The sequence below is a fragment of the Ranitomeya variabilis genome, chromosome 7, assembly GCF_051348905.1.
Source record: "Ranitomeya variabilis isolate aRanVar5 chromosome 7, aRanVar5.hap1, whole genome shotgun sequence".
Lineage (NCBI taxonomy): Eukaryota > Metazoa > Chordata > Amphibia > Anura > Dendrobatidae > Ranitomeya > Ranitomeya variabilis.
Window position 1 is genome coordinate 24870550 of NC_135238.1, and position 19705 is coordinate 24890254.

The 19705-nt window shown below is 43.6% G+C and overlaps 1 protein-coding gene and 1 long non-coding RNA gene across 4 annotated transcripts in view; one reads left to right on the forward strand and one right to left on the reverse strand.

Annotated features, from left to right (window-relative positions):
• The window catches only part of LOC143785588 (uncharacterized), an 82822-nt gene extending 80315 nt beyond the window's left edge, over nucleotides 1-2507 (forward strand). Inside the window, exon 3 of the long non-coding RNA XR_013218023.1 lies at nucleotides 1760-2507. This is a non-coding gene — a long non-coding RNA (uncharacterized LOC143785588). The remainder of the gene's footprint in view (nucleotides 1-1759) is intronic.
• The window catches only part of RAB11FIP3 (RAB11 family interacting protein 3), a 52524-nt gene extending 37718 nt beyond the window's left edge, over nucleotides 1-14806 (reverse strand). For all 3 annotated transcript variants that reach the window (XM_077274572.1, XM_077274570.1, XM_077274571.1), the window contains exon 1: nucleotides 9717-14806. In XM_077274572.1, coding sequence (XP_077130687.1) covers nucleotides 9717-14420 — 4704 coding nt within the window. In that variant the 5' untranslated portion in view covers nucleotides 14421-14806. The remainder of the gene's footprint in view (nucleotides 1-9716) is intronic.
• Nucleotides 14807-19705: the final 4899 nt, after the last annotated feature.

Below are 19705 nucleotides of genomic sequence, written 5' to 3' on the forward strand. Positions count from 1 at the left end.
ATATGGAAGATAGTACAGGCCTTGTTTAAAGCCAGACTTGTTGATATGGGCATCCACGCACAGATAGATAGATGGAGGATCCTATAAATGTCTAATATTTGGCCAGCGTTAGGCAAAGATAGTAGGGATGCGTATTAAAACTGTCACTTAAAATGGCTTCCACCATCATTATGAGCAGTATACTTCAAAAGGACATATATTCAGAATATATCAAATATGACAAGCCTAACGAGCGCCATTTTTTTTTTTAAAGTTTGTCATCGCTTTGATGAAAGCGCTGAATTACATGGGAGTATCGTACCAAACCGCTTTCTAATGGCTTCAAAGAAAATGGTCATAAAGGCGCGTCAGATAATGGAGTCATTTATTTGTGTATAAAGAACACTCAGAGGCCATTTTTCTGATGTAGTGGATTCACTATTTTCCTCAGGTGGGCCTGGAAGATATGGCGATCGTGTGAACGTTCATACCACCACCGCCATGTAAGACATGGGTGCTGTTTTCATGGGGATACTATGAGGTAGTCATCGATGGCGTTACAGGCACCATTATTAGAGCAGAAAACTGCCACATTTTAGATGACAGCGAGATGGTAGTCAGCATCCTATAAAGTGCTGAGAAATCCCATAAAATGGCAGTAATGCATGAGAATGATGGATAATTATCCTGTGCCATTATCAAGCAATCCCATATGGGATGAGAAAAACATGGCTGCTTTCTTCTATGAAACAGCAATACAGGTTGTCTGTGACAGTTCCCATCGCTGCTGTTTAACCACTTCAATGCCACTGACTATCTCTGGTATGATCACGGTGAGGCGTTCATTACAACACCCATTGCCCACTTACAGGGTACCGATGCGTTGCCATGGCAGTTAAAAGGGCGGCCTACTGAGGGCCCATGTTGCCGCCATCTTGGTACTCCTGCAAAGCCCAGCTACATACTGAGCTTCATAAAAGACCGTGATTTATTGCAGCATCCAGTACAAGTGATCAAAATAATCACAGGTTTAAAGTTCCCTACGGGGGAAGAAAAAACGATTTAAAAAAAAAAAAGGTCAAAAATATTGAATGTCTTCCATAAAAAAATGACTTTTTTCTTTTATTTACCTCAAAGTATTATTTAAAAAAAAAAGCTAAAATTGTCGTTTTATTTGGTCGCAACAACTTCACATAACAAAATGCAATACAAAACGATCAAAACGACATATGTACCCCCAAATAGTACAAAGTAAAATCTACAGATCGGAAAGCAAAAAAAAAATTAAAAATAAACCTTCAATCAACTCCATCAAAAGAAAAATAATAATAAAAAAAAACCTCTATACAGCTGGGTCAATGGAAAAAAAAAAAAGTTATGGCTCTTGGAAGAAGGGGAGGATAAAAAAAATACATAGATGCAAAACAGCGTTGTCATGAAGGGGTTAATGGCTTATATTGGCCACTCAGATATAAACCCGGTCTTATTAAATATAGCAACTTTAAATAAGGAAGGCTCGACTCCGGGTTGCTATGGGCAACAAGGCCAGTATGTAATAACGTACGCAAGGCCCACAAAATGGCTGCTTTCCTTATGACAGGCCACTGATTTGACAGGAAAATAGTGAAATAAGAGCGTGAACAAAAAAAAAAAAATGGCCGCCACAGAATAATAAAAAAAGGGAATTTGGGAACGAATTGATGAGCCAAGCGGTTTGTCATTGACCTAGTCCTGTCAGGGACACGTGCTGTAAGAAAATCAGTGTCTTTATCCCACACAGCGCTGCAGCCTAGCAACACGGTCGGCAAGTGACGGGCTCCGGAAAGCAACAAGATGGTGAACACCTCCTGCGTGAAAACAGATTGCCTACATCTTCTTAGTGCGCCGCTGCCTTTAGCTGAGAAGACGCTCAGAAAACATCTTTGGTCTTCACATAACCGCGCTTATGCCCACAAGGGAGGCAGAAAACAAAAAGGATTCCATCTTGTCATTACCGGCCCATTTACACTGATCCAAACGATCGCAGATCTACAATAATAATTCCCTGAGGTAAAACGATCAACAATAAAGAACGACAACATCAGCGAAAATGACTTCATGCATAAATTGTAAAAAATCAGCATTTCTTATCATTCCTTGCTGTCGTTCCTCTTTTACACTTCATGGAAATGTATGAATAAATAGGATTTTGAGATCCACACGACCGATTTCTTTTTATTCATTTGTTTGAGTGGAAAAGGGACCCAAAAAAGAAAAAAAAAACACACTATAATTAGGATCAACAGTTACAGATGCGGTGATACCAAATATTAAATTGGCAGCACCCCATTTCCAACCGCTTACATGCCTATGTCACAACTGACAGCGGCATCTAAGGGGGTCAACTGCTCCAATGAGAAACGTTAGACTCCGGTGTCGGCCATACAACACAGCTCCTCGGCCCGCTCCATCCATGCCATGCACCAACAGCCGAGAGACCCCCAGCAACTTTACACGCAGTGGTCCCCAATACCCGCGCAGGATCGCCGACCCGGCACGTCCACGAATCCTACTGACAAAAGGAATTGTGACATCCAATTGTCAATGTATTCATGCCCTTCCCGGAGGAGTAACAGAGGATTGATAAGATTCAGGAATGCAAAAAAAAAATGTTTTTATGGGAGCCGGGTGGTTTTCCTTAATCCAGTCTAGGCCGCAGTGTAAAGCAGAACTGTCATTACCAGAGAATGAGGAAGGATAAATAAAGCCGCCATCAAGGCCTTATGTGAGACTCAGTGGAGCGTGAAAAAAACAAATTCATTGTTTTTTTCCTATTGAATCGAGCTGTATAGAGGGGTCATTGTCACAGGATTACGGCATATTCTCATGCTAGCTGATACTACACCTGCCCAGTATACCGGCCCCATTCACTTTAACCAGACCCTGACTACGACTACGCTGGGCACAGACCCGTTTCGACCAGGATTTGGAATAAAACGTCTAATGAGGATGACACTAGTTTCCGCTCTTACTCCGAAAATTTGGGGCCTCCATCTCCAACACAATCTGCCATCGCATGTTCAGGGCAACATTGGGCAATACCAGTTATAACTGCAATGCTCCTTGTTACAGCAGAGGTTCCCATGATATTACATTACATTAGGGGATTACCAGTCAAGCGATTGCCCAATAGGTTCCATAGGAGAAACTTCAGTAATGATGAAAGCAGTACCATAATTAGTGTAACCGAGCGGCGGGGGGCTCTAAAATTAACCTAAAAAGCTATGACGGCCCCTGCCCCTCTCCTGCGATGCGGTCTCGCTATATGACAATGTGTTAAGTATTTCGGGGATTATGTTAACGACATTCATCCTGTCTGCGCATATTAATGAGCTTCGGATCCACTCTCTTCGTAATTCCAGATTAAAATACCAGTTCTCGGAATTATTATTTTATTTTTTTCATCATTTATAATTCTGGTATAATCCCGACACTTCAAAGTGCTGAAAATATTAATCTTGCACATCCTTAACGCCTCAAATCTCAGGAGATTTCTTTCAGGTTTGCACTTTTTTTTTTTTTCTTCTAAAAACCATAACTTTATTTTTTAGACAAAATATCCTGCCTGCAAAAAAAACACAAAAACCTAATATGGCTAAATTGTGAGTGACACCATTCTTTTTATCGCATAATGTAGCAAATCAAACAGACAAAAAATCCACAGCATGGCGCAATATTAAAAAAAAAAAAAAAATGCCGCCATTATTTTTTTTTTCTAAGTTCCATTCACTGTGCAATATAAATGACCTGGGAACATGATTGGTGTGATTACGGCGGTACCAAAAACTTTTTAGATATTAGTGATTAAAAAAATCCAGAACTTGTTAAAAAAAAAACAAAAACAACTTTTATCAACATATTTTGTCATCTGTGGATGGAGCTCTGCAAGGTCTTGATTTTTTACATGTAGGGCTGTTGTTTTTATTGACACCATTTTGTAGTATAGATGACGTTTTGATCGCTTTTTATTGCATTTTTTGGGGGGAAAAAACAGCAATTCTGGCGGTTTAATTCACTTCCGCCTCTCCAAGCGTTTACCTTATGGGATAAATATTATATTTTAATATTTTATTACCCACTTGGCGAGACAATATGGTAATTTTTTTTTCTATTTTTTTTACATTTTGCCATCTACTTTTCGCCCAATAAGTGACAGATATGGCGGCATTGCGGATAGCGATGGCTGGGAACCGAGCGGTGACCTCCGTCGTTCTGCTCTTCTTTACTAGTCACATGCTGGTGTCACTTGCCCGGCTTCGTAGTGCAGCATTGCATGACACCAACGTGTGCACGGTGACAATAGCGTGGAAATCAGATCCTCTCCCACCGGGTTCTCATTACCTCCCATAGTTCCTCTGAGCATTAGACATACAATACCGATGCCCAGCGGAAAACGGTAAAGATTTACCCACATTCCCCCAAGGTCTGTGCACCAGCTGAGACCGAGATCTTTTGACGCCAATTCATGCATCCTAAAAGTGTGAGCATAACCTTAGTTCGGGAAGAGTAAAAGTGACTTACATAGGGCTTAAAGGGGCTGTCCTCCTTTAGGGTTTTTTATCTTTAATTGCATGCAATTGGGGCTAAAAAAAAATAAAATATTTTTTTGCTATTGGTTAAAAATTTTGCACCGTTTGCCTTCTACAGCCTATGTGTTGCACCGTCAAATTGCTGGCTGCTGAAAGAGTTAACTGAGAACCTGACAGTAAGCTCATTTAAGATTAAACTATGGGAGAATTTTAATATTTTATTTATCTTTTTTTTGGTTATTTAGGAACACAGACCACATCAAAGATGAATATGCAGAAAACAAAGACTGTAAAAGCAAAACGGTGCAAATTTTAGTGCAAAAGTAATTTTTAGCCCAAAATATTAATAATAATAATAATAATAATAATAATAATAAAAGTGTTTAGGCTTCATTCTATACATTACAATGTTACAACATTAATTCCAGTGTCTTTGCCATGGAGATCAATCAATGATACCGGTGATCATGTCCTGTCACGCTGTTCACCTTTACGTGAACTTGGCAGTCAGGACTAATGCCAGCGCGCTGGGACTTTATGTGCCGCCATACAGTGCATAGGAGGTGGCTGATGCCTGATCCGATATATCTTCTTAAAATAGTTGGCTTACGGGCCTAATCATTGCGCTCACAGGGCGGTGGCATTTAAAAAAGGGCCAAAAATGTCTCCCACTTTATCACACGCTCAACTGTAGCAGTATTTCCAGCAGCACAAAGTATTTCAGGAGAAGGAAAAACACATACGAAACTAACCCATGATGAGGTTAGTAATCACTTGAATTGTGGGTGTTTGGGTCTCGAAACCCCCGCCGATCACTCAACAGACCCCCGAGCACACCTCAAACAGGAGCAAACAGACCAGAGTACGATTCCAGTAGAAATCAAGTAACCTTTAAAAAGGTACAGATTCTTCACACTCATGTCCTGAAATACTCTGTGCTACTGGCGGGAACCTGCTCAAGTCTCTAACCCCAGTGAACAGGTCACTGCCCGCTGCCACAATCAGCAAACACGCTTCTCCTGCTGCAGTGATGGGATTGGCTACAAGGTGTTCTATCCCCGCCCACTTCCACGTGCACAAAAAAAAAGGGCACAAAAAGGTGAAAACAAAAGTGTATAAAATAAAGCTTTTCTTATGGATGGCAAAAAAAACACAAAAAAAACCACAGCGTCATCACAGCGGGTAACAACTATAGGGCACAATTGTCTAGGAGGCATAAAGGGCAAAAGGAGACCTAAAAAAAAGTATTAAATGGATGAATGGGACATAATGGGCTACATTCCGTCAGGACAAAAACCATTCTGTAGAGACAAAAAGTCAATGACACAAGGTAAAGCTGCACACAGAAAAGCGGTGACGACGCGCCTGCCAAGAACAGAATGTTTACATTATTCCTATTCAGCACTGTGTCTGACACATTGTCACGAAAAGGCCAAAAACAAGTCCCATTGTCTGATACCAGACAGAAGATTTCATCATTGTATAACTACAATTCCCAGCATGCCATGCCCCAGGAACAGGCAGAAGATTGCCGACTTACACTCAGGAACAACCATCTTTTGACGCCGGCCCCAAACGTAAGTTTACGATATTGTCCTGAATTTTCAGAAACAAACCTGGCAAATTCAGTCACTTCCCTGTCTATAGAAGTGTATGGTTCATGTAAACCCCACCCAAAAATGGGAGTTTCCACCTAGTTTTTGCCATTTCCACAGCAAACGAAGAGGAAGGCGGGACTTAAAGGGATTATTCCCATCTTCATAAATGGGTATTGTCAGATAGTCCTTGTTAATACAATCAATCTTGCCATTTACTGCTTATTAAAATTTTAAACCGTACTTGAGATATTAACACTTTTCTTTTTGGCTTGTTGCTTTGGAGACCGACCACCGCTTCTTGATAAGAGAAAATGCACAATGCTCACAAGTTCTTTTCTATAGAGCTTATCAACACTGTGTTGAAACCAGAGATGATCACCGGAGCACGTTGTTACCTCCTAATCCTGGCCAGCTTCAAAGCAGTGCCTACAAGCTAGACAATAGCAGTGGTCGGTCTCCTAGGCAACGAGCTGTAAACAAAAGAAAAGTGTTAATATCTCAAGAACCATTGAAAATTTTAATAAGGAGTAAATTGCAAAAGTAACTGTTTTTACAAGCTCTATCCGACAATATCACATCTATGAAGTCTAGAAATAACCCTTTAAATATTGATAATTATCAATCAAGAGGTTGGGAAGTATGATGTTGCACCAGGCATCGTCGTAGGGGAACTACAACACCCATCATTCTGTCGCGGAGGGAGGAGGGGGGAGTTTGGAATTCAGGATCCTCAGCACCTAGAGCAAACATTACTTCAATGCAGGAAGTCCACCCTCTTCCCGCTTTCAGAAATAACAGAAGCTAAAATTAGCGTTTCTCTTCACACAGCCTCCAGACTTGAGGTTTTCTTTGAAGATGTAAGCGCCAAACCCCCGTTTCTTACCCATTTGGTAACACTCTGAAGAATAGGACGCTGCTATACCCAACATTAGGCCTCTTTCACACTTCAGTTGTTTGGCGTCAGTCACTTCCGACATAGTGACGGATCGACGGATCCGTCACAATTGTTGAGAAAACGGTTCCAACGGATCCATTTTTTTGACGGATCCGTTACTTGGGGGTTGTCTGGGAAAAGTATCTACTTTTTGGAGCATGCCCAATTGAAAAAACGGATTGGGGCGACGGATCCGCCGAAATGACGGTCGCGACGGATCCGTCGCCCATAGGCGGCCATTCTATGGAATGACGGACGCGACGGATCCGCCGCGAACCGTCATTTCGGCGTTGACAAAAAACGTTTCAATGTCCGTCTATGTCTAGACAACGTCCGCCAAATTTCGACGGATCCGTCGCATGACGGATGGAACTGACGACCATCCGTCACAATCCGTCGCCAATGCAAGTCTATGGGAAAATAACGGATCCGCCAAAAAAAAATGACGGATCCGTTATTTGAGGAAACTGGCGGTTTTAGACTGACGCCAAAAAACTGAAGTGTGAAAGAGGCCTTAGATATCTGATCAATCATGGTTGTGCCCACAAACATTAGGTCGGAGGACCCCATAGTTAGTAGATTTAGGCTTATGGGTATGTGATGTGTATGCAGAAGCCACCTGACTTTTGGGACGTGTCCAGCTAGGAGGTGTCACGCACCTTTGCACATCTACTAAACACCTAATCCCGTTCCGCAGGTGACTCGTACATTTTTTGGGGGGGAGAAGGGCGTCACACTGGCAGAACAGGTTCATAGCCGGGTCTGCAGGTCTATATAGATTTAAAGACTGGGCCAGAGGTAGTAATATAGTAATGGAACCTGTAGAATTTAGTCAACGTTCACGGTGAGCTGTCGAAATACGGCGAGTATCATAGAAAAAACAATGAATGCGACCATGATGCAGCGGCTATAATGCTGCAACGGCGCGATCGGCGGGCGATGCCATATCGCTAAACAGTCCTAGTCACAGAATAAAGCTGCGGGACCCTGGTCCAATGTCCATGGGATACTGGTGCGAAACGAATTCACGCCAACCCGGCTAATCAAAAGAGGAGCCGCAGATGTTGACAGGTAGGAGACAGTATGCAGGGCTTCGATCATGGCTGCTAAACCGAGGTCCTGTGAGTCGATGAACCCATCTGTACTAGTCATATATTACAGCCTCTATTCTGCCGAAAAACAGCAAAGATGTATATAATTACACATAGAGAGCGCAATGTTACGTGACGTCAACGGATCCGATGACTGTCAATGCCATCGCATTGCGGCACGCGACATAACTAGACCGTGTCCAAAAATGCAAACAAGAAACTTTCCCAACAAGAACCGCAACGCAAGTCACATGCGATTCCAACTTGTGACTTTGGCAATTTGGTGCATTTTTTTTCCTTTTTATTTATTTTTTTTCTTTAGTACAGCTGAGTAAAGCTGTGCCAAGTCCAGTCTAGTCCTCTGGGGAAGTCTTCACTTCTGCGGCCGGCATCCTCTATTGCCATGCCGTTTCGGTATAGAGGATTCCCACCACGGAAGTCAAGAAGACATGGATCCGACTTACCGGTCTGGACTTCAGGCCAAATCTTTTTTTTTTGCTCAACCTCAGGTTTACAACCAAACCAAAATCTAGTTTCAACAAACTTTTTTGGTTAAGCAAATGCCTCAGTATATGTGGTACATTCAGAAATGGCAGAAAGGCTACAGTTCACTAAGCAAAAACTAGCGATTATTTATTTTGCAAGATTTTCGCCCCAAAAAGTGAAGGCAAAAGAAAGACAAACAGACAACGGAAAGCCATTATATGCAAACACGAGAGAGTAATGAGTAAACACTGCACAGTTCCTCGCTCCATTGTTCTCCTTGGTACAAGCTGATAAGACCAAACACGTCCTACACTAGAAACACTGAAGCAAAACATAAAAACAAAACAAAGCGTTCCTGCAGATGTAGCAATTATGACATATCACGGTATAATCACTGTGATTAATAGAACCACTATATGACCAAAACGCGTCAAACCAGCCTTTAGGTGGACAGAAATTTTTCACCTGCAGATTTTGCCAAGGAGTGAAAATCTGCAGCGTGTAAACTTTTAATGTACACTTAAAGGGGCTAACCGGCACTGATTGCTTGTGTATCGGGAGAGGCAAGACGCTGCTGATGTTGCACTGATGTTGGAAGGGCACCTGTCCTAATAATTACCGAACCCTGTGAAGTGATATTCGATGTGAGCACCACCGAATATCCAAAAATAAAAATGGATAATAATTTTGCAATTTGAGCAGTAGCACCATTTATCATCTACCCACTGCTGTTGTGCATAGGTGGGTCGACCTCTGGAAATACCATAGATCCCAAGGACGAAGGTCTGCAATAGGTCATCTTCATCAGGCCCATAGATATTGAATGGAGCGGTAGTTTAACCACTGCTCAGTTCTTACGGGGGTTTAAGACCCTTGTTCTCGGAACAGTAGACCATACAAATATTGTCCATCAGTGGGCCAGCTCCGTTAAGGAGTGCCCTACAACATCACGCAGAGTGCTTATGGCCCAATAATGAAAGACCACACGATTTCTGAGGTATACATTCAGTATATCAATAGTTAAGACAATATTCATCACATTTATATGACACTGTCTTACCTGCTCGGCCCCATATACTGTGGCAAACTGGACAAAGTCCTCCATTTTCACAAAGCCATCTTTATCTCTATCCAGGGCTTCAAATACCGCTCTGAGACGGGCCAGCTCGTCCCCAGCACAAGGAGAGTCATTGTCCAGTGTAAATGCCAAAAGTGGATCACCCTCACCGAACGGTATAATGGCAGAGGCTGAATCCTGGGAGTCATGTGATCTCAACTTGATACCCTCAAAGGGTGAACCTGTACCGGTCAACGGCAACTCTCCATTGGTCATAATTGAAGACAAAGTGGTCCCAAGAATCGAGTCTGACTTAGTTTGATGTGAATGGACAACATCCTCAGAGGAGTCCAGATAATCCGTGGTGTCTGGCTTTAGTTCAGGTAGATCTTCTATCTCATGTGGTGGCAGCTCCACAACATGAAGATGGGCATCCATCTCAAGTTCTGTTGACGTAGACATGTCCAATGGTGAAACATTTGTAGGCAAAATATTATCCACGTGGTCATCCAAGTCACTCAATAACTCCAAAGGATCTGTTACCACAATCACTGGCAACTGTGTACTTTCAACGGGTGACTCTAAAACTAAGGAATCTTTGTCAGCGATCAGCTGTGGACTGGACTGGTCAAACCGGCTTGAGATAAAAGGAGAATCTGACTGAGAAAACAAGGAGTCGTCCAAATTGTTGCTAGTAGTGGATTTATCCATAGAATTGGATGAAAACCATGAGGGATCAGATGAATCAACGGCATCCACAACTTCAGAAGAAGTCCTTGGGGTGGGTTGTGGAAGCGATTCACTAGCCAGTTCGCCGTGCATCCTGGAGGGCTCAAACAATAAATCCAAGTGATAAAAGTCCGTAGAATCGAGGACACTAAGGTCAATGGTAGGGCTGTCACTAGGGTTGGTGTTGGGTTTGGACGGTGGGTCAGATTCGAGATCTTTTTGTAAAATGGTATTAAGAAATTGGTCAACTTCAACGTTACAGTCTGTTGGATCAATGGTGGAAATGGGTGACTGGTCACTTTGTGAGTCTATTAAATGGTTAGTTTGTAAGTGCGAAAAAACATCACAAAGGGACAGCAAGTCATCAGATAGGGCGACGTCTGCTTCAGGGGTCATGTGGCTAAAGTCTGAAGGGGTATCTAGACAAAATATTGAAAAAGAGTCTTCGGGTTTATCATGTTGCCTCGCTGAGCTTTGTGAAGGTTCATCACAATGACTAACCTCTGAAAGTTGCTCTGGGGGCAAATTTACTGACCAGTCCCATGGGAACTGGAATTCCTCTGAAGTTTTACTGGGAGAATTAGTATTAGATGGTGAGTTGTAGGTTACAGAAGAATCACACAAGGACAAATTGGTGTCGTTCAGTGTTTCAGGGGTTTCTGATGGAGAAAAATGTGGTGTTGTTGGAGACTCAGAGGGTTCACAAAAGGTTAGCTGGTCAAACAAGGCCAAACATGTGGTGCTATGTGGAACAGATGGTTCAGGTGGTGTAAAGGTTTCTAAAAATTTAAAGTGATCAATACTGGGTGCTAACAAAAATTCAGAGACTGGTATTTCACCAGTGGTGGGAACCACAGCAGGTTCTGGCGGTAGTACATCTAAACTTGGTGTAACCAAGGATTCAGCCAAAGGCAATTGGTCACAATCTAGGGTAAGGGAGGAATCAAACAAGGGACACTCAGCACTATGCAAAGGGTCAGGGTTATGGGTCAAGGATAAAACATCAGTACATATACAAGGAGCTAGATGGGTCAGGCCAGGGTCACCAGTTGATCCAAAAAGAGGAAAGTGGTTGAAGTCCCGATGGCCAGTATGGGGTGGATGTTCAAAATGGGATTCACACTGGAACACATCCTTATTCCTAAGGCCTAAATGGGTTTCAAGTTGGGGCAAAAGATCACCATGGGTGACAAAATGAGGTTGAGTCTGTGGAAACTGGTCACTATCGCTGTATGCTTCAGACTGGGACAAATCATCATGGGGACTTAGATAAAATTCAGACTGGGGTAATTGCTCATTTTCTTGGCTTAAAGAGGTTTCCACTGGGAGCAACTGGTCAATGTTAGGCCTCAAGTAGAATTCTATCTGAGTCAATGGGGCACCGTTAGCATCTAAACATTGACCCATCTGGTCTTTATCATTTTCAGCATGCACATCAAATTCAGTCTTGCACAACTGATTGATCTCAGGGCCTGAACATGATTCAGACTGGGGTAACTGGTCATTAAGGTGACTCAAGGAGCATTTAGAAACGGAAAACTGGTCATGAGACAGTTGGTCGTTATCTGGGCTCAGACAGGCTTCAGGCACTGGCAATCGGCCATCAAGGGTCCTACAAGGGTCAGTTTGGTCAACATCAGGTTTTACATATGGCAACTGGTCAGTTTTTGGCACTATAAGGTGATCACAAATGGGGATATGGTCAACATCATGAGCTAAAAAGGTTTCAGACAGGAAGAAGTCATCATCTGTGGGCAAACAGGAATCAGGTCTACCATCCAATTCTATACTGGACATGGCCAATAGCAAATGGTCAATGGAGGGGCAATCTCTCTGCAACTTGTCTGAGCTACTGGCCAAATTTGATTGAAGCCCAGGCAAGTGCCCAATGTCAACAGTCTCAGAGGATGGAGGTAAGGGTACATGTTCTGAGCCTAAGAACTTGCCAACCTTAGACAACTGGTCATTGTCAGTCAGACGGTCGATATTATGGTCCAACCGGGATTCAGATTTTAGCAAATGTTCAGCGTCAGCAATCAAAAGGTCTTCAGATTGGTGTAAAGTCTCCATACTGGGAACTAGGAGATGGCCCATGTCAGGTGTAGTCTCACTTTCAGATAACTGGCCATCACCAGGCTCCAAGTACACATCACCTACATTCAACCGGTCAGTGATAGAGGTTGAGGATTTAGATGCAGACAACTCATAATGGTCAGGGGCCAGGAAAGGGTCACAAAGGGACAATTCGTCGGCCTCATGGGCCATTGAAGACTCACCCTCACTCAAATTGTGTGTAGAAAAAGGCAAATAGGCATTATTGGGGCAATTAGAGAGTTCAAACCAAGGCAACAGGTCAGATTCATGTTCCAGAATAGATAAAGAATTAGGAATTTGGTCAACCTCAAGCGAAATTTCGGGCTGTGTCAACGGGTCAGTGGAGGAAACCAATGAAGACAATGACTCTATTATAAACGGCTCAGTGTCGTGGGCCATGAAGGATTCAGCTAGGCTGAAAGTTTCAATGTCAAAGTCTAAACAGTGATGGTCAATAGGAGGGTCCAACTCAAAAGGCAATAATTCAGACTCAAAGGTGTCTACACAGGGGTTGAGAGAAGTCTCAGAAGGGCAATGGGAGTCATAGTCAGGGGTCAAAGAGAACTCTGGTTCGGAATGGGGTAAATTGTCAAGGATGGGGTCAAAAAAAGATTCAGATTGTGCCACCAATTCAGCATCAGGGACTAAATGGGATATGGACTGGGGCAAGTCTTTAGAGACCACAGATGACTCAGGTAGGGGCACTTGTTCAGGGTAAAGGTTAAATTGGGAGTCACAAGGGGGCAAATGACCAGTATCAGAAATCAAATACGGATGGGGCAGTTCTTCACAATACCCAGACAAAGACAACTGTTCTGGGTCAGTATCCAAATTCATTTTAGTCTGGGGCAAGAGTTCAAAGTCCAGCTCCAATTTTGACTCCAACTGGGGCAATTGATCAGTATCAGGAACTAAACATGAATTTATTTGGTTGTCTACAAAAGTTTCAGCTAGGGGTAACTGTTTAGGGTCAGGTTCAACATTAGACTGGAGTAACTCATTAGGGTCTGCGACCAAACAGGGGGCACTCTGGATCAACTGGCAGGACTCCGACTGGGGCAGTTTATCAATGACAGCGACCACCAAAGTTTCAGACTGAGACAATTGTTCCAAGCGGGGTTCTAAACGAGATTGATGGGAATTACAGTGGGGCAACAGTTCTACATCGGGGTCTAAGGAGGGACCAACAGAACAAGACTGGTCAGTAATTAGAGGTAGACAAGTCTCCAAGGGGGCAATTTGGTCATTTTTGAGGGCTTCCTCTCTACCTTGGTGCGGCATCTCCTCCAGATCTGGTGATAAACTATTCATGGACACTGGAATCAGATCTAAGGCAGATACCAGGGAGTCTCGGTCAGATTTGAGCAGGGAATAAAGGTAATCAGCAGACGAGGGAACGTCAACTTCGTGGTTTTGCTCCGATTCTTGGCTGAAGGGAGCCGGGCATAGGGGCAGGTGGGCAATTTCTGATGGTACGATGATCAGAGGAGGCATCTGATCATCCCTAGAGGGTTTATAAACAGGGGAATTCTGTGCAAGGTCTGGGGGTAATAAATTTAAAGTGCAAAGAGTGAGTCTACCGTCCTCCTCTCCAGTCCAGGGCTCGGTGGCATGTAGAGACTGGCAGTGCCCGGCCCCCAGCTGTTGCCCCTCTCCTGCTCCCAGTAAGGGATCATCATGTTGGGACAGGAGAGGGTGGGGAGCAGACATGAGCTCACCCTGCTCATCCAGGATTTCTAGCCGGGGCTGCAGTGCAAGGCACCCCTTCTCCTCCGCATTCATCAGAAATAAGCCCCCCACTACCTGCTGGGGGGTGATCAGGTCCAGAGCTTGTCCCCTCATGACACCCCAGGCAGTCACATGAGGGTCCCCCTCCATCTTCATCAGAAGCTGTTGGGCTCAGCACTTGCACACATCATGTCCTCTCTCCATCATACTCCATGCTTGGTAATATATCAGATCCTTAGTAAAATGCCCACCTCCTCCCAATTCAAAGAGAGGGGCTCAGTTCCAGTGGCCCTCACCTGTCCTGGGGGCCATCCTATTTGCAGCAGAGCCAGTAATCCAGGCTGCAAGGTGCAGCAGATCCAGAGGCGATCACGTCGGGCAACAGATCGGACGATCAGCAGCCCTCTGCACAAGGGGTAGCCGGGTCACAGTGCTGGAGAATGGGGCCTGGCTGTTGATTTATGGCCGAAAATCGGAATCCAGCGGCACCTCCATCCGATAGACTGCAGGATACTGAGATAGGGAGGCTGGGAGAAAAAGGAGGAGCGACATGAGGAGGAGGAGGAGGATGGCTGCTGGTGGAGAGGAGAGAGCAGCTCTGTGTGTGCTGTGTATAGAGCTGCTGAGGATGGGGGTGATGAGCACAAAAATGGGGGTATTACTTTAGCCTCACTCCTATGGGAGGACAATGGGTCAGTAGAACCCTAGAAGGTCGGATTAGAATGTTGATAAATCATTTAAAAATTCGAATATTAGAAGCGATTTAACCCCTTGTGTGCAAGAAAACGCCCCACGATAACGCATTTACAAGTATCAGATAGTTCGCGAATATTGCGCAAAAACATTTTTAGGGTATGTGTCCACGTTCAGGATTGCATCAGGATTTGGTCAGGATTTTTCATCAGTATTTGTAAGCCAAAACCAGGAGTGGAACAATTAGAGGAAAAGTATAATAGAAACATATGCACCACTTCTGCATTTATCACCCACTCCTGGTTTTGGCTTACAAATACTAATGTAAAATCCTGACCAAATCCTGATGCAATCCTGAACGTGGACACATACCCTTACACTCTTCTTATTCACTACCGTACCCTGCGTGATCTTGTCACCGCAACACAGTGCCGGATCCGAAATACGAGAGATGCGAAGGAATCGGGGATAGGTCTCCTCCGACACAGATATTATAGGGTTATTCCCTTCTTCATAGATGGATATTGCCAGAAAAAAAGCAATTTTTCAATTTACCGTTATTTAAAACTTTCAGCCGTTCTTGAGATATTAACACTTTTCTTTTGTTCACTGCTCATTGCCTAGGAGACCGACCACCGCTGCTTTCTATGATATAAACACTGACCAAAATTAGGAGGCAACAGCCGTCTCCACTCTCCAGCAATCCTGGCCAGCACATGTTCTGCTGTCTGGCAGTGGTAGTCGGTCTCTAAGGCAACGAGCTGTAAACAAAACTGTACGTGAAAAACGACTGAACGTTTTAATGGACCTTGTGCACGTGACGTCTTTTACACTCAGACGAACATACAATAGACAGTCAGAAACCTCTGGCTTGTTTTTCCTGGAGCGTCTTTTGCGCTGAATTTTTTAGTTGTTTCCTGAGCATTTTCTTGAACGTTTCTCCACCGGCGTTTTTTTTAGAGGGTATTGCTATGGTTTTTGTGTAGTCTTATTTACTGTAGTTTTTTGGTCTTTTCTTTTCACTAAATTTTTAAGCAAAGACTATGACAAAATGCTCCAACAGACGTCCGGGCGTCTTTTCAGCTTTACCATTGACTTGTATTGTGTTGTACAATTATATTGTTTCGGGGGGGTTCAGAAGAAATTTTTCTAAGCGTGTTTTTCCTCAAGCGGTTTTATAAGCGTCTTGTTTCTGACGCGTTTATTAAAACTGCATTTTTCCTGAAGTCTAAGGGTACGTGCACACGCTGCGGAAACGCAGCGTGTCCGCAGAAGTTTCCCATAAGTTTACAGTACAATGTAAACCTATGGGAAACGAAATCCGCAGTGCACATGCTGCGGAAAAAAACACGCGGAAACACAGCGGTTTATATTCCGCAGCATGTCAATTCTTTGTGCGGATTCCGCTGCGGGTTTACACCTGCTCCAATAGAAAACTGCAGGTGTAAACCCGCAGCGGAAACCGCACTAGAAACCGCAATAAATCCGCAGTAAAAACCGCAGTGGTTTTGCACTGCGGATTTATCAATTCCACTGCAGCGTGTGCACAAGCCCTTAAAACTCAAGCAAACCTGCCGAGTTTTTCAAGGGAAAGACACATCAGGAAATTCTAGTTTTTCTGAAGCATCCTTTGTGTCTTTTCTCATTTCCCAAGTGTTTATTTAGACCTTTTTTTTTTCTCTGCTTTTTTACTATGGTTTTTGTAGTCTTGTTACAAACAAAGCGTTTTTGCAGTTTTCTTTGAGAGTTCCTTTTTCTGGACCGTTTTCCATCAGGAGACGCTTTAAAGAAGAGAAACGAATGTTCTATTTTTCCAACCAGGCGTTTTAAAAAATCTGAACATATAACGAGTGGTTGTAGAATAGAAATAAATAGAAGTATTTCAAGCTTGTTTTAAAGCTTTTTCTGGCGTTTTTCAGAGTGGGCCTGCTCCAAAAGACTTAAAAAAAATTCAGTGTGCACCTAGCCCAGCACTTTGCATACATTGGGGTATTTGCGAAGTCTTCAAATTTTTGTCTTCATGGCGTTAAACAAACAATTGCTCTTGAATTCTGACTGGGAAAACTTGTTGGATTTACCACACGAATGGGGCTAATGCTTATATGGATCGGTGGGCGCAGGCCGGCACTCGGATTTCTGACGCTGATCCTCTAGTAAATACACGGAGACCCCTGCGGCTTTTTCTTTCCCGTGTGCCATCGTCTGGTTCCGCAGTACGGCCTTGTGTTACAATGATCTTTTTCCCCGATGTGACATGGTACAATCTTTGCTCTATGGACAGTCATGGACGAGGTGTAACCAGGCCTGAGGCGGCACCTGCTGTTCTCGGTATCCTGGGTACGCCGTGTGTTTGGGAAGTAACACCTGGGAGTGGAGCAGCTGGATGTTCTGTGTGAAATTCCATGACATCATTCCCCGGGAGACTTCACATGTATCTCAGTACCTGCGACCGCTCGCTCTTATATAATCCCATCTCTCGTCTCTCTCTGTGCAGTGACCTGACAGCGCCATACTTTCCGTCTTCACTTCAGAATATTACAGCTTCATCTAGTCTCAATGGGTCTTAAAATAAAAACAAATAACCAAACTATTCTTAACAGTCCGGTTTTTATTTTTCGGCGTCCACAATGTCAAGGATTTTCCTGAGTCAGGCCGTCAGGATATATAAACTCAAATATTGCCCTGATCTGCGAGCAATCCAGTCACGAGTTAGTCCCCCTATATATGATGTTCATAGAATTCTGAGTTCTCTATAGTCCATGCTTGGATCGAATGTCACAGACGCCTGAATCAGCCCTAAATTGTATTGGGGGCCTTACATGGGGACCCCTCTTTGGTGCCTACAGGAAGTATGGACAACCCAACAAGGGTTAGTTAAGCTAATTAACACATTGCAATAGGCCTGGTAATAAAAATATCTGTAGATAGCCATGAATAGGAATCACTTCTGAGAAACAGGTGTTCACTGAAACTCTACAATTAATTGGTGTCATAAAAAAAAGTCCATGCCCAGGGTACAGAAAGTGGCAGCGATCATGTATCTGGAGCTGCAATCAAAATAATTATTTTACTAATAAACCTAATTTGTAATGGAGTAGGGGAATCATTTTGATTGTAAGTGTATTTTTTAAAATGGGACCATAATGCTTTGAGGCAAGTGGCCATCTTGGTTGATCTTTACAAAGGTGGCCATTTTTGTTTTTTTTCTAAGCCCTGGCATTAGCAGTAGTGATCCATTCATTTCACACCTTATCAAGCCCAAACTCTCCATCACGGCCCATTTCACCCACGACTCAAAACGTCTACACTTGTTTTTCCACGTTTTTACTATTCCGCCAGCCGAAGCTGAATTAATTGATTCCAACATGTCACATCAATTATTCAGTGCGTTCCTGGTTTCTGCAGCAGGAAGCGGGGAGCCGGAGTACATCACATCACGCCTCTCCTGTAAAGTGGGATCCTACTGCCAGCGGCAATCACGTTACACTGTGCAACCGTGACCCCATTAACCATGGAGGGCGAGTGGCATGTGTGATATGGCCGTATAATTGGGCATTATGGAGGCGGAATGACAGCACAATGATGTCATTATACTCGATGGCGCCATCTCTCTGATGACTTCAGGATTGAGCCATATGTGCCGACTACGAGCACCCAACTCCATGCCAACCACGAGTCCAGGAATCTGTCAGTCCTATACGAGATTGGCACTATTGTTATCGATTGGCAGAATGGTATCTGTTTAGTATAGTATTAGTTATAGGCACAAGGTGGCAACAGCTTGTAGGAACTCGCCCCAATGTGGGGCAGCCTGCGTTCTAGCTGCACGCCACACATATGATGCTACCAAAATGGCGTTGACAAATATGGGTGAATATTTAGGGCAAAATTTCCAACTAGGAGTTAAAAGTGCATATTCCTGCTGCAGATTTCACCACTGAAACGGTAAAGCGAGAAAATATGCAGCATAAATTGCTTTTAGAATCCGCACCACAGGTGACTTTCTGCTGCGGATTTTTTCTGCATTTAACGCTTGGTAAAATCTCATCCACTTCACAGATCTTCGGCCATCAAATCTGGACGGAAAATCGTCCACATGTGAACCTACCTTTAGGCTGTGTTCGCATGCAGCAGCCACGCCGTGGCTGAAAAACGCAAAAGCCCTCGTGTGTCACTGCGGTCTTTCTACTGTTTCCTATGCAATCACTTAGGTAAGAGCTACACAGTGAATTTGGCCTCTAATTATCACTCGGTGCCCTTGCTACATTGTGGCACTTTAGAAGTGAATGGGATTGCATTGAGTCACCCGCACTAAAGCGGCAAGCAAGTCGCCAAAAAAAAATCAGACTCTGATTATTTACAACTTGCTTGTCACAGTTGTGTGGGTGCCACAATGCAACGTCATTCACTATCACTGCGCCGCAATGTAGCAGCGGCATCGAGTGAACTTCTCAAAGTTCTCATAGACACATTTTTGGGGTGAAAACTGATCTGTGAGTTTTAAGTTTTCATCTTTGTAATACTTTCTGTGGATTTTCAAATGTAAAATCTGCGTCAAAATCTAGATTTTTCTGCAGATTAGCAGTGCAAAAATCAGCAGAAATTCTGCTGTTTCCCTCATCTGCTCATCCTTTGCAGATTTTACTCCTCCAAATCTTGCTAATATCTCTAGATTTACCGAACATGTAAAATCTGCAGCAAAAGTCGACTTGCTGCATATCTCAACTCTGAAAGGAATAGTACTGAAA